This window comes from Meriones unguiculatus, chromosome 15, assembly GCF_030254825.1.
Source record: "Meriones unguiculatus strain TT.TT164.6M chromosome 15, Bangor_MerUng_6.1, whole genome shotgun sequence".
Taxonomy (NCBI): domain Eukaryota; kingdom Metazoa; phylum Chordata; class Mammalia; order Rodentia; family Muridae; genus Meriones; species Meriones unguiculatus.
In genome coordinates, this window is record NC_083362.1 from 23,218,704 (window position 1) to 23,233,333 (window position 14,630).

General features: G+C 38.4%; 1 protein-coding gene across 14 annotated transcripts in view; it reads right to left on the reverse strand.

Moving 5' to 3' along the window:
- Positions 1-14,630, reverse strand: part of Pam (peptidylglycine alpha-amidating monooxygenase) — a 296,974-nt gene that overhangs the window by 13,025 nt on the left and 269,319 nt on the right. For all 14 annotated transcript variants that reach the window (XM_060368297.1, XM_060368299.1, XM_060368300.1 and 11 more), the window contains 7 exons: positions 13,705-13,821; positions 10,975-11,047; positions 9,388-9,598; positions 8,971-9,171; positions 8,301-8,416; positions 5,071-5,170; positions 504-557 (listed from right to left, as the gene is read on the reverse strand). In XM_060368297.1, the coding sequence (XP_060224280.1) occupies positions 504-557; positions 5,071-5,170; positions 8,301-8,416; positions 8,971-9,171; positions 9,388-9,598; positions 10,975-11,047; positions 13,705-13,821 (872 nt within the window). The remainder of the gene's footprint in view (positions 1-503; positions 558-5,070; positions 5,171-8,300; positions 8,417-8,970; positions 9,172-9,387; positions 9,599-10,974; positions 11,048-13,704; positions 13,822-14,630) is intronic.

The window sequence follows — 14,630 nt, forward strand, 5'->3', positions numbered from 1 at the left end:
TTGCTATATTACCTTTTACAAAGTAGCCCTCCATCATTCTTGTTGGCTGAGAGACACTATGACAGGAGCTGGCGGACATGCTAATGTTTCACATCAAGATGGAATTTACTCGCCAAGATTTTTCACTTGCTTACGTGAAGTTCGTGCAGGCTTTTCTAGTGTACCAACACTCTTTTTCCTACCCTGCATACGGTCAACAATCATTCCTAATATGAGTAGCTAAGTGTTTTCCTTTGTGCATATCTCTGGGCCACTGGTGACAGATTTTTTAGATCCTCATCATATTCCATCACCGAGTGATTAGAGGTCCTTATGAATATTTCCTCTATCACACAAAGCAGCGGCAACTTGCAGACTTTTGGGCGCAGCACAAAGCAGAAGGTATGGATAATTTACCACATTATGTATTTTTAGCCTGATAATTTGTATGCTACAATCAAGAGCCAAAAATAATCCAACCAAATAGCTTTTGGTTTCACAGTTGAGAGAGGATGCTGACCAACCTTTGTTTTCCAGGACCTCAATGCCAGCCTTTTTAACTGATCGATGTTCCATTTCTGTAACAGCACAATAAGGAGAGAGAAGAATCAGAATCCTCTAAAATAACTTTTTTTGGTATTCTTTTTTTTATAATTTTATTTTTTTCTTATCAGTTACATTTTATTAACTCTGTATCCCAGCTGTATCGAGCTCCCTCATTCCCTCCCACTCCCACCCTCCCTCCCTTATCTCCACCCTGCCCCTTTCCAAGTCCACTGATGTCGGGGGACCTCCTCCCCATTCATCTGATCCTGTTTTATCAGGTATCTTCGGGACTGGTTGCAAAGTCCTCCTCTGTGGCCTAACAGGACTGCTCCTCCCTTGGAGGTGGGGAGGTCAAAGAGCCAGCCATTGAGTTCCTGTTAGAAATAGTCCTTGTTCCCCTTACTATGGGAAACCAATTGGTTACTGAGCTACCACGGGCTACATCCGAGCAGAGGTTCTAGGTTATATCCATACATGGTCCTTGGTTGAATATCAGTCTCAGAAAAGACCCTGTGCCCAGATATATTTGGTCCTTGTGGAGCTCCTATCCTTTCCCCATCAGACTAACTCCCCTTCTTTCATATGATTCCCTATACTCTGCCAAAGGTGTGGTTATAAGTCCTAAAATAACTTTTAAGAACTTAAACTTGACATCCATTTTATCCAGTTACATATATTTCCTAAGTCTAATTACAGGTCAAGTTCATGAATCCTCTGTAAAACCTTCTTGGGTAAGCTGAGATAATATTTTTAATAACTTTACATTTAGAATAGGGTTTTTTTTGGGAATTTGTAATATTACATTGTTACTGAATTACCAGGAAGTTCTGTTAGGTCCAAATGGCAGTGCTGATGACAAAATTCTGTTTGCAGCCTCCGCCTCCCCCCACCCCCCCTCCAGATGACAGTGCTGGTAACAAGGTCCTAAGCAGAAGGTCTGTGACCTGGTAAACAGGAGGATTGTTACTGGGTAAACAGAAGCTTAAATTCAGCTTTCCTCAGGAATCTTTGTTTACCAGAAACTTAATCTGCTCAAAGGTCAACTATCTAGGGCAAGAACATCTAATTCCCAGTTAATCTGAACAGTCTGTATCAGCTCAAAGGCCCCCACTCTGCTGTCTTTCATACAAAATCCAGTTGCTTTTCCACAATTTTGCTTCTCTCTGTGCTCCCCCCTCCCCCGTAAATAGCCTGGCAGTTTAATATCCAATAGACCTTTCCTTGTACCCTTGGAGTGGTCATAGTTCAGAATTCATAGGTCATAGTCACAGTTCAGTGGTTTCACCTCTCCCTTGCTTACACTGTTCTCACCTAGACACCATTTTACAGGGAAGAAGGCTGTTTTTACTGTTGCATAAGAAGCTTGAAGTGACAAACCAATAGAATGGGGCTTATTAATAAGGTTGTCTAAGAATTATTAAGTTATGCAAAGTGGAATTTAACTAAAGGAGAGCTGACTCCAGTAAAACTGGAAGGTAAGTAGTGTGTTAACAAGACATGTTAGAAATTGAGAGGAAGAAAATTCAGTGTCATTGTGGAAGTTTATTTTAGGGTTGCTGAGAGAACACTTCTGCTAGTGCTCATTCACCAAAATTGACCTCCAATGAGGCTCCGTTCCCATAACAAAGAATATGCTCCTGGTGACAGCTCATGGGAACAGTTCAGGGTCACAACCACCTTCATCCTGCTCCACCAGCCCTGCTATGCTCTCATGAGAAACTCCATGATTCTGCCAAGTGTGCTTGATGATCCTGGGCAACAACTATAGGAAACAGCAACACTGGTGACCTTAAGACAAAATCTGATGATAAAATCTCCCATTAACCCAAGTAGCCAGACTTGCAGTGTCCTGTCTCTGTTCAAACTGTTCAGTGTCTTTGCTGGAGCCTGGACCTCTAAGGGATGTAACAAGGACAGAGTGTGTGGAATAGATCAGCCTAGGACCTGTATAAACTCATAAGCTTTTCTGTTCCAGGCTGGTTCTCTTTTGTGCATTACCCAGAACCTGGTATAATTAAAAAGCTTCTTCCTTTATTGCTTTTGAAATGTGTGGAGTGATTTTTCACTGGGAAGGTATACGATTACAGAACACTGCCTGTACTTTGAAAGCTGCTTTCAGGTGATGAAGATAATTTTTTGTTGTTGAGTATTAAACACTAGGGTGTTACAGATGGCTTAATAAAATAAAAACATATTTCTATTTGAAATAAAAAAGACAATGGCCATATTTCTACAGTCTTTTCCATTTTTAAAAATGTATTTAACTTAATTGTTTTTTGTTTGTCTAAAAATCCTAACTTGTCAGTCATTTGTGGATTATGTTATCTTTAGTTTTATTCTAGTCTCCAAATGCTTTTAGGGTCCTTGTTAAAGCTATAGGTGCTGAATGCAACTTTTACAGGGCAAAGGTGAAGTGACTTCTGGGGGTTGTACAGGTGGGAGGCACTGCCACAATCATCGCTGGATAAAGAAATTACTATGAAGGCTGGGAAGCACGATTGTGTATGTGTTGCAGGGGTACTTCCAGAGATACCTATATCTGACTTACTCATGTGTGATTTCTGCTATGGAATTGATATGTGACTTGACTGCAGTGTGATAAACAGGTTGCAGGACCTTGAAAGACAAAGGACTGTGCTTCAGTGTGGCCCACCGCTCTCTCCCTTTTCTCTGCTTCTTGGTCATAAAGACCCTTGAGCCACATGTTCCTGCTGCTGTGATTTTCTGCACACACAACCAAGGACTGACCCCTCTGAAATCATGAGGTAAAATGTACTCTTTCCTTTTGGGCATTTGTCACTCTGTGCAAAGGTACCTAATAGTTGAATTTCTAGGCATAATACTTTAACGAGTAGAATAGTAAAAGTCACTCACACATTAGTTCAATACTCAAAAGTTGCTGAATACAGCATGGGCCAAATTGAGATATAAAGCCTACATTATACATGACTGAATACTCTTGATTTTTACTTTTCTTGCAACATTTATTTTCTTTCCTTATTATGGCTTGAATTTATGCTGTTATTAACAGAATTTTATTAATCATGTTTTAATATCCTTATTAACTCTTTACCTAAATTACTATCTGCTGCAGGTTTTCATACCTCAAATTTGTCATTCCTAACTCCTTTACTAATTGTCACTGTCCCCTGTTGCTTAGACACCACCATATTTAAAAAAAACATTTCTGGATATTGATGTTTTCAGCCAAGTAAACATTCAGTGAGCTTCAGAGAAGGAACATTTTGATTTGTAGCTGGAAACCAGGGACTAGGCTAGCATACTTTTAATGATGTCTAAGTTGAAATGAGAGAATTCTAACATTAATGTAAGCATCTAGCCTCTGCTCAAGCCACAGTAACTGCAGCAATTTCCTCTGCTAGATACTAACAGGTTCCTGGCTATCCATCACACATCCTAGGGCCAGTTCTCATCTGTGAAGTGAGTTAACATTTAAAGGGATCTTGGCCACATATCCTGCTTCCTACCCTCTCCTCTGCTTCTTGCCTGAAATTCAAAGAGCCCACCTGAGGGGCTCAGGTTGTGAAATCTCACCCATCATTAGGTAGCTATAAGAGCAGAACCCGCTACTTCCATAAGAGCTATGATTCCTATCTTTAGAGACCATTCCATTCTGTGTCTGGTACTGGGGCATGAACTGTCTTTGGAGTCCCTGCCATGCTGTTCCTCTCAGCTGTCTATTCATGGCATTAATAACTTGTCTAACAAACTCCTTACTTCCCAGTAATCCAGCTCAATGTCACCTTGAGCACCCTTAATAAACCTAACATAAAGTGGTCTATCTCAGTGAACTCCCTGAATCTCCTTCCCCACCCCTGAATCCAAAACCTAAGAACTTGTACTCTAACTGGCTACATACTGACAGAGCAAATCTGTTCTTTTATCTTCTGAGTTAAATAAAAATATAGCAAATCAGTTCTGGGAGTGAAACTGAGGCCCAAGTGAAAAGCAGAAAGAGAATCTGCTTGGGATAACGTGTCAGAGAAGGATGCTGCTGTCCCGTGCTCAGCACAGTAGAGAGCCATGTGGGGCGATGTCTCGTGCAACAAGTCAACCTCTGCCTTGCCAAAGCTGTCTCTTCCTTCTGTAAGCAAGCTGGAATTAACACTGGCTTCTAATGTAACAGACGTTACTTCACACATCAAAAATTTCCTGTAGAGTGTCTCTGGAAACAAGGCAATGACTGCCAGGAAAAAAAAATATCTTTCTCTCCACATTTAAAAAATTACTTTAATTCCTGAAAGGGATACCAAATAAAGGCCCTCTCCTTTCCTCCTCCGCCTCTTGTATCCTCTTCACTTTTCCTCTATTTTGTAGTATAAGTAATAGAAAGCAAAGATGCCAGAAAGCCAAAAATGCCAGACATGAGCTGAGCCCCAAACCCGAACTCTCTTCTATCCCGATTTCCTGTTCCCAACATTTTAAAAAAGAGAGCAAAGCAAATGTTTTCATTTTCCCACGATTTCAAACAATAAAACAGATGAAAATCCTGTGAAAACAAACAATATAAAAAGCCCCACGTACTTTCCGTCAGGGTGAACTTCCACACTGTGTTGGTGTGTGCGTCTCCAATGTACACTGTCCCATCTTCAGAAGCAACGATATCGTGAGGCATATCAAAATGCTGCCAAATGCAAAGACATTCATTATCATGCTGTCGAGGCTACACCTGGGTCCAGTCCGGAAGGGCAGAATAATTAGTCTTAGCATGTACCACAAACGACCTTAATTCTCAACAGAGCAATCCTAGCCAGAGTCAGTCATTCACTGTCCTGACTCTGCCAGGCACACTTCTAGGCACTGAGAACTGCTAAGAGACCTGTACCACTGACCTGAAATTCTTTTAAAAACTGAAAGCTTATAAGTTGTTTAAGTGGTGTTTCGTGACATACATGCTTACTTTTTGCTCTCTTATTTCTTCTATCTTTAAAAAAAATTATTATTAAATGTCTCCTCTGACAGTTTCATACATGTATACTGTGCATGTGCATTCAGATTACTCTGCCTCCAAGTTTGCTTGTATCCTGCTCATCCCTGTCAACCCTCTCTCCTCTCCATAAGTTCCCTTTCCATATTCATCGTATTTATCTGTTTTTGTTTTGAGACCAAGTTAGTTTAGCTAGGACTATCCATGTATGCGTGGGTTTGAAATCTCTGTTGGAGCCTGGTAGACTCACCAGTGGTTGCATAATTGACAGCAATAATGCCTTATTTCTCATAATTTATCAGTAGTCACTAGGTCAGCAGTGGGGAACAAATAATAGTATTGAAGCTCCTCCATCTTCTCTGTTAACAGGTCCATCCTCTTTTGTAAGAATTTATTTTTATTATTTTAGAGTTGTGTTTACATGTATGTATGTAGTTATATGATTATGAACACAGAAATCAAGGAGTCCAAGGAAGGGCATTTGATCCTTGGAGCTAGAGTTACAAAATGTGGATGCTGAGAATTGGACTTGGGGCCTCTGCAGGAGCAGACAGTGCTATTAAGTACTGAGGACAGGCCCATCTTTAAGCAGGCTCTGTGTGGACAAGTACATTTGCACTGGGCTCATGACCAGAACAGCCATAGCATACTCAGCAGATTATTCTTAGCCCTTCTTCCTATTTTCTTGTTCTTTATCTTTCTTTCTCTACAGCATTCCCTGAGCCTTGGAAGTGATGACATAAATATTATTGCTGACCAATTAACCTTCACTTATTCTGGGCATCTTGAGCAGTCTTGTGCCTCTGCATCTAATATTTTTCACCGTAAAGAAAGACTATAGAACAGAAGACCCAGACTTAAGTTCACACAATCACAGCCACCTCATTTTTAACAAAGATGCCAAAAATAACCACAAGAGAGAAGACAGTATTTTCAGCAAGTGGTTTCTGTTACCTGTACGTCCCTATATAGAGTAATGAAACCATCTTACTGACTTATTTTTCTTACGCTAGCATTAAGAGAGATCAAACATCTAGATGAAAGATTGCAATGGTTAAAAAGAGAGACTCGAACTGCATGAAGGAAGAAGCAACAGCTATGCCCAGAGAAAAGGCAGCCTAAAACATAACCTTTGGCTGAACAACACAGAATAATTTCTCATATGTATGGGGAAGTGATATTATAAACTGTTTTCTGAAAGAACAAATTTTGTCTTAGCATGAGACTCTTTTCAGGTTCCCTGTATGGACCCACACACTGACTTCCTCATCACCACAAATCTAGTGACTACTGATGATCAAGAACAATGTTCTCTGAGACGCTAATTCAGACACATTCATATTATTTTAAGTGGAAGTCTTTTGTTTATCACTTAGTATTGATGTACATATCAATTAAAAGTTAATTACCTAGGTGATACAATACATTATCACTAAAAGAAACATTAAGACACATTCTGATAAGGCAAACTGTAAACCTGAAGGACTAGAAAAAGTTTTCTTTTCTTAGTGAATAAATATGAGGGAGGAAGCTCAAAGGAGAATACTTCTAAAGATCAGATAACCAATGTAAATTCAAAACACTGTGCAGGTAAAATATATATCCTCTTAAAATTTTTATTTATTTATTTATGTATGTATTCTCAATGTAATGACTTTCCTTCTAAAAGATTCAATGATCTCAATGTGACTGCATATTGCTTTTCAGAAAAAAAAGTCTTCTGCAAAACTCATTCTTGCGAACTATAAATAGTGACCCAAAAGATGAGAACCTATGATAAAATGTGTGTGATAAAACACCTATGTGTTTTGTTTTGTTTCAGATGCTATAACCTTTCCTAACAGAGGAGGACTGAGGCAGAGACTTTTTCCTGTTTCGTACATGATTGCATCCTTAAGCTCTAGAATAAAGCAACAGTTAACTTCAATGGAACCCAGACTCTACATCTTTTTAAGGAGAGACTTCTAAAATCCTGAAACATTTTAAACTTTTTTTTTCTCATCTAGCAATCTTGGTATCTGAGCAGTCAATTTAAGAATTACATAAAGGCATTCTTTGTTCAGTGGCTTGTGATAGTTGCATTTTACTCTGAGGAAGTCCAATAAACCTTTCTGCATTTTGAAACCTATGAGCATTTTAGCAGGCTGATCATTCCACAGCTGATGACCCCAGCACAAACCTACAGTGTATGGGAATATTACGAGAGCTCTGGCAATTACTCTGCATATGCAGTACGGTGGGACAAACACCCATGAAACACGCAGCTGTAGTCCGTGTGTGTGTAATAAGCACTGTTAAAATATATACCGGCAAGTTACTGCAGAGCCTCTAACCCTTTGCCTAGCCAAGTCTTCAGAACCTGAACAGGTTCTACAAAGTACTATGTTCAATTCTTACTCTTTAAAGTCTTAACACTACCAACAACAAAAAAACCATGCTGCCTGCTGATGCTAAAAAGAACTATGATAGTACATTTACAGTGTAGTTTCTTCACTACTTGAATGAAACTAGGAAAAAAAAAACCTGTCTATCTATCATTTGTCAATTACTGTATCTATATTGACTTGCTACATATAGGCAGTTTAAGCTTGTCATTATATGCCATTTTTTACTACAAAGTTACAACTATACAGGATAGGCTAGTGCTCATCTGGACAGTCTAGGGAAAAACAAGGACATTTATTTTAAGTAAACATCAGTGCAAGATATGACCATCAGCTCAGCTAAGAAAGTTATCACGTATCCTATGCCTAAGAGAAAAAAAATTGAATGTTGATATTCATATTTTTATTTTTATAATAAAACTTCTACTAAGCAGTGTAACTACCTTGCGTACTGGCTTAAAGACATCTATAATTTCCCCACTGGAAAAGTTCATCACAAATCCTTGCACAGGTTCTTGGTCTCCGAAGTAAGGCTTCCCATTTACCGCAAAGAGAAAACCTATGATAGAATACATAGTCTTTCTTTAAAACACAGAATAAAATCAGCTTTGACATAAAAGCAATGAACATCATACAAATAAACAATACAGTTAGAGTCAACCTGGCCCCTATATTTGCCAACAACAATGAAAAATTCGTGGCAAATATCCTGTGAGTTACCAGATCTGGGCCAAACAGGTTAGATGAGTAGCCTTGGTATAATAAGAAAATCAGAAACTGGAGAGCCTGTTCCACTTAGGAAGTGATAAGATATCAGGATACAGAGTTACTGACATACATATATACTGGTATATATGGTTAGTTATAATAGATATTCTCAATAAGAGCAGGGGAATGTCAAGGTATTAAAGCCAATCATTTTAGAGCATCTCTGATTATGTTTTTAAAACTATGTAATATCAGTCTTGCTATAGCAAGAATAAGAGGAGAATGCAAGGAAGGTAAGGGGAATTGCAGTACCCAGAAGAAAGAAGATAATTTTAGACAGCTCCATCTTCTAAATGTGAGACAGATATTTCAGACTGTTAAAGGTATACAATAATGATAAAGTACCTGGTATATAAGAAATTGCAAATACATTTCTTCCAAATGATGCATGCTTAATCTCTCTCACAAATTCTTTGGTGTCAGTTTTGAAACATTGGATCCGGCCATTTTCCCTGTCTGCCACACATAACTGGTCCAAATGAGGCACAAGGGCCAAACTGTGAGGAACACTGAACTGGCCTGGCTTAGGGCTGCTCCCTGAAGACTCTACAGAACAAAGAAAAGTCAAAGACCACTATTTATAAAGTATTTCAAAGTCTGATGTCAGAGCTTTATAAGTTTCCAAATTCATGAAAATAAGCCATTTAAACTTATTACCTACAGATGCATTACATATATATAGGAGGAAAACCAAACCCATGTCTGTTTTTTGGTCCTCCTGACTCAGAATTCTCATTACACATCAAGAGTTGTAACAGGTACCTTCTCCAAACTGGGTGATGAAGTTTCCGCTGGGTGAAAACTGCACAATCCGACTGTTGCAGTAGCCATCTGATACAAAGACGTCCCCAGTGCTGGGGTCCACAGCCACATCTGTGGGCTGGCAGAAATGACTTTGGTCACTGCCAGGTTGCATGCTCCTTCCCAGAACTAGGAGAGGGCCTTCTTTGCTATGCGGATCCAATTTGAACACCTTTTCAAAACAAAAACAACAACAACAACAAAAAAAAACACAAAACAGCAAAACTTTATCTACTTTTTGTGATTATGGTTGGCACACAGTCACATGATAACGATCATCTGAACAAGCAATTAGAGTATAAATGGCAGACAGAGACTTAGTCAAAAGAAGATGCTTTTAAAATTAGAAAGGACCCTAGAAGTCATCTAGTCTAATTCTTATTTCACAATTAGACATATGGAAATTATTTTGCAAAAGTCATCTAGTTAATAAATAGCAAATAGGAACCTGTATTTAAACTTGAATTTATCTCCACTTCCTTCTTTTCCTCTTTATCCAATACTATAATGATCAGATAGCACATAAGGCATAGGTATTCCCTGAGTGATAACTGAAACTCCTTGAGAGAACATGTTAATGACTCACTTCTAAGTCTTTGAATGTCTTTCATATATATATATGTATATATATATATATCTTTCATATATATCTTTGACATATATATATACATATATATCTTTATATTACCATCATTATGTTTAACAAACTTATCTTCTATGGGTGAGGCTTTAAGAAAATTTTATGATTAAAATACAGTAAGTTTTGAAAGGTCGAAGGCTTGATTTTCTTACATACTTAATAGAGGCTTTGCTTTAATTGACAGAAAATAATGTTGGATTAGGAAAGAAGTCATAAAACATAAATTAAAAAAGAAGGAAGGAAAAAAAAGAAATAAGACCTAAGGAACAGGAAATAATGGGCAGTGTAGACATTGAGGAGGAAAGTGGAAGAGTTCTGTAGCTATTACAGAGAAGGACCACTCCTAGCTGTTAGTGTCCTGTGAGCTCAAGGGTGAAGAGAGGCCTGACAACATGTTGAGTTTTCCTAGCAGAATACAAAAAGAAAAGAGCTGAGGTGCTGCCTGGGACAGGCTGAACCTCGGATCTTCTAAATTCATACATCAGAACCCTAACTTCCATGGTGATGGGAGGAGGAGGGAAGTGGGCCATCATGGTGAATCCTCACAGGAAAGGTTGGTGTCTTTGCAAGAGGAGACACAAGAGCTTGCTCTCTTTGTCACAAAGGACACACTGAGAAGATGGCTGTCTGAATCCCAGGGTTGGGCCCACAGCAGAACCCTATGATCCTAGAACCCTGATCTCAGGTGCCCAGGGTTTAGATCTGTAAGAAAGGAATTCCCTGGTTGCTTACACACCACCGAACCCATGGTACTTTGGATCGGCACACAGCACTTACTATGACATGACTGCGCGCATTTTTTGTTATGAATATTTTAGCCATAGACAAAGTTTTAGTAAAACCCAGAGCAGTTTGAAAACTAAAGCCCCTTAGCTTCTATGTGAATACTGCCAAACGGGAACACCTACCTGGTGCAGGGCCACATCTGTGACCCAGTAATTTCCTTCTTTATCTATGCTCAAGCCATGTGGCAAATAAAACCTACAAAAGAAAAATGACCCCCTTATACTTTTCCAAGCACAGATGAGAGAAATTTAACTGTAATTAAACTATAAAGTAATTCACTTTATAAAATAACAACAGTATATTTTATCATTATAGAGAAGATCAAATTGAATTTTTAAGTGTGAATTGTGAGAACAGGCAGAGACCTCCTGTGACAAAGCTCAAGCAGAAGTTAACTGATCATATTAAAAATCTACAAATAAAGCATACATAAAATTACAACTATTTATTATGAGGAATGCTCTATTAAGCAGCACAAATAACATCAAGTTCAAAGCAAGTTTTCAGACAATAAATATTACTGTTTCAGAACATGCATAAAACAAATTGCCTTGAGAAATAACTGTATTTCTGTAGGTTTAATAGTTAAAATAGAGTACAACAAAAAATAATGTTATAGGCTTTTTTGTATGCGAGTGTTCATGGTGTATGCACATATGTGTATGTAGTCAGGTTGATATCAGCTGTCTATAGATCACTCTGCACCTTATGTTTAAGATGGGACCTCTCATTGAACTTTGAGGTTACCAATTGGCTAGACTGGCTGGTCAGAAAGTCCCAGAGTCGTCCTGTCTCTATCCCCTGCCCCACCTTAGCCTCAGCACTGAGGTTACCAATGTGAACTGTGTCCAGCTTTTATGTGATTTCTAGGGGTTTATAACAGCATGTCAAGATAAAATCTCATGTCTGTGACTTAAATGTTTTAAGAATGGCTATGGGAGATAATGAAACAAAAATAATAACTCTCAAAAGGGCTGTGACCCTCCAGGAACAATGAATTGGTAAGCTGAACAATTCGTTAGAAAAAGTCAGTCTACTTAGCATATCTAACTGATGTGCACAGAGGTCCACAGGATTGAAAAACAGCTATTTAACACGTGGGGAATACACTAAGGTGGCCCTGTTCAAATGCCATCTGAGCAGCCAAGCCTTCTCCGTCTGCTTCTAGCCATGGTAGGGTATTGGCACCAGAGTTTATTTTTAATGAGCCAAGTGCATTAACGCTTTGATCTTGACTAATTGGCTGAACTAGATGCCTGCTTTGGCCCCTGAAAGTGAGGATTTCGTTTGCTTGCAGCATTGACACTTCAGAGTTGGCCAAGTTGCGTTAGCAGAAGTTGTTCTACCATCCATGTTGATTCTGTCCTGGGATGAGGATGCCTCTGATTAATGGCTACAGCTCTAGAGGCACAGGCTCAAACACATAGTAGAGGTGGTATTATAGTTTGGCCCCTGACTTATCTGAAAATACTATTAAAAACAAAAAACAAGCTTCATCATAGCATCTCTATTGGTAGCTGCGTTCAAAGCAGAGGCTATCTGCATTTCACAGAAGCTAGCCTTCCCTGGGCTTAAGCAGATGGAGTGCAGCATAGTCCTGAAAGCTGCCAGGTTATAATGGGTCAGGGTAACTCTGGAAGCAGGTGTCCCTTTCTTTCAATGACCATGAATATTAGCCAACCGTTTTTGCCTGCCAAACACTATCTAGGAATCAGACCAAATAATGAGTGGCTTTCAGATCCAAATTGCATGTGCAAGCTAAGGGAAATCTAAAAAGGGTATTTGTTTAGTCTTCACTTTTTGATGGGCAAGAAGTCTTTTATTCTTATCACTGATTGCATGGTAAATTGAGTATATAATTTTTATGATAAGGATTAAAAAAACAAATTTCAGTCTGGCTGACTAAGAACTTACTTTATCATATATATCAAAAGCCATCTCAACCATGCCTATAATTTGTAATAGCCATTAGTCATAGCCCAGGATGTAATTTTTTTTTAAATTTATAAACTGAGAAACTAACATTGCTTATATGTATGATATACAACACAAGTATATCATACATATACTTGTAAAAGTAACGATACATTCAAATTTAACCCATGGTGTTTAAATCAAGCTAATTAACAATCTAGGATATCAAATACTTTTTATAGTAAATATTTGTATAGTGAGAATTTTGGTTTCTTAAAAAACCCAGTTATATTATGTGACTATGTTTTTGTTTTAATCCCAGGTGTGGGAGATGGGGTTGCTGTAGATTGTCCACAGCCATTAACTATGATTATCTCATGCACTAGGAGGGGCATGATTATAGCCAGCTGCAGTTTAATTCTAGGCACCCTAGAGAGGGTAGAAAGGAAAGAGCCCTGAGAAGTCATGTGATGGCTGCTGCTCCCCCTGCTGCTGCTGGTCTCTGATGTATGTTTGCTAGTGGTGGATTGCTGGTCTGCTGGAAGTGGTCTGAAGAGGTCTAGGTCATCTTTCCTCTTTAACCTTCTTTCTCACCTACCTAGTGTTGGGGGCTTGGAAGGCATTGGGGTGAAGACGAATAGTAGATATAAGAACCCAATAAAATAGCTTAAAAAGCTTACCTACATTTTTGAAATTTATTCTTAGCAATTTTGAAAAAAAAAAGACATACAAATGGCCATTTTTCAGTATGGATAGAATTTATTTTTGAGTTTTAAAGATGATTCTAACATTCAGTTAAATTTCAGAATCATGTGAAAGAGTGGTCCAATTAGCCTCCTGTTTAGGAGCAGCTTTGCAACACATTCATGAGCCCATAGCGTACTTTATACTCAGAGCAGATGTGACAGCTTAAATAGCAAGTAAGCCATTTTACTCACAGGTTCTTTCCGCTGGACTGAAGTACTGCAGCATTATTTGGATCAATGACTAGAATGGTGTCTTCTTCAATTGGTCCAAGGCCTCTTTGTTGGTAGACAAACTTGCTGTCAAATGAGCTACACAAAATATAGTATAGTAGAAAATTAAAAACCCATAATTCTGGGGCACTTGGTAAACACAGACCACTTACTTGAGAACCTCAGTACAAACTCAGAGGGGCTGGATGCACTTGACTTCACAGTCTCTTGAGCTGAATTATCAACTATCATGGATGGTCAGTGTGCTGTGGCCTTGACTTTGATGGGTCATGCAGTCCCAGACCCACCAGGCCTAAAGCTTGTGGCTCATTTACACAATGGGGTTTGAGAAGCCCTGACCCAGAGCTGTTACAGCTACCAAGACTTCTTAAAAAGCTTTTCACAGTTTACAAATCAATGATATTAAAAAAAAATGTATGAGGCTAACTTATTTTAACTCTCTTTGTAATAATTACAGTGGTACAGGAGGGATAAGAAGGATCACTGTACCAGCCAAAAGTAAAGCATGGAAGCACAAAAGAATAGACATAGAACATTCAAAATATTTCAAGAAAAGAACACAGGATTTATTATTGAAACAAAATTACACTTAGAGAAATGAAACTTCTATTTTTAGCAGCTTTTCATTACTGAAAAATGGTTAATTATAGAGTAATTGGTTTCAAATGAATATAGTAGTTTCTGCTTCTTCAAAACAGCATCTTATGTGTTATAAACTATTATAGAAATACATTTCAAATTTATATTTGAATAGTACTATTTTTCCTTAGAATGCCAGTTATAACAGATACTGTACTTATTTCAATTCTTGTTTCAAAAGTTTACATTAGCCCCTCCTCATTCTTAGCAGATAGGCTTCTAGATCCCAGTGGTGTCTGCCACCAAAG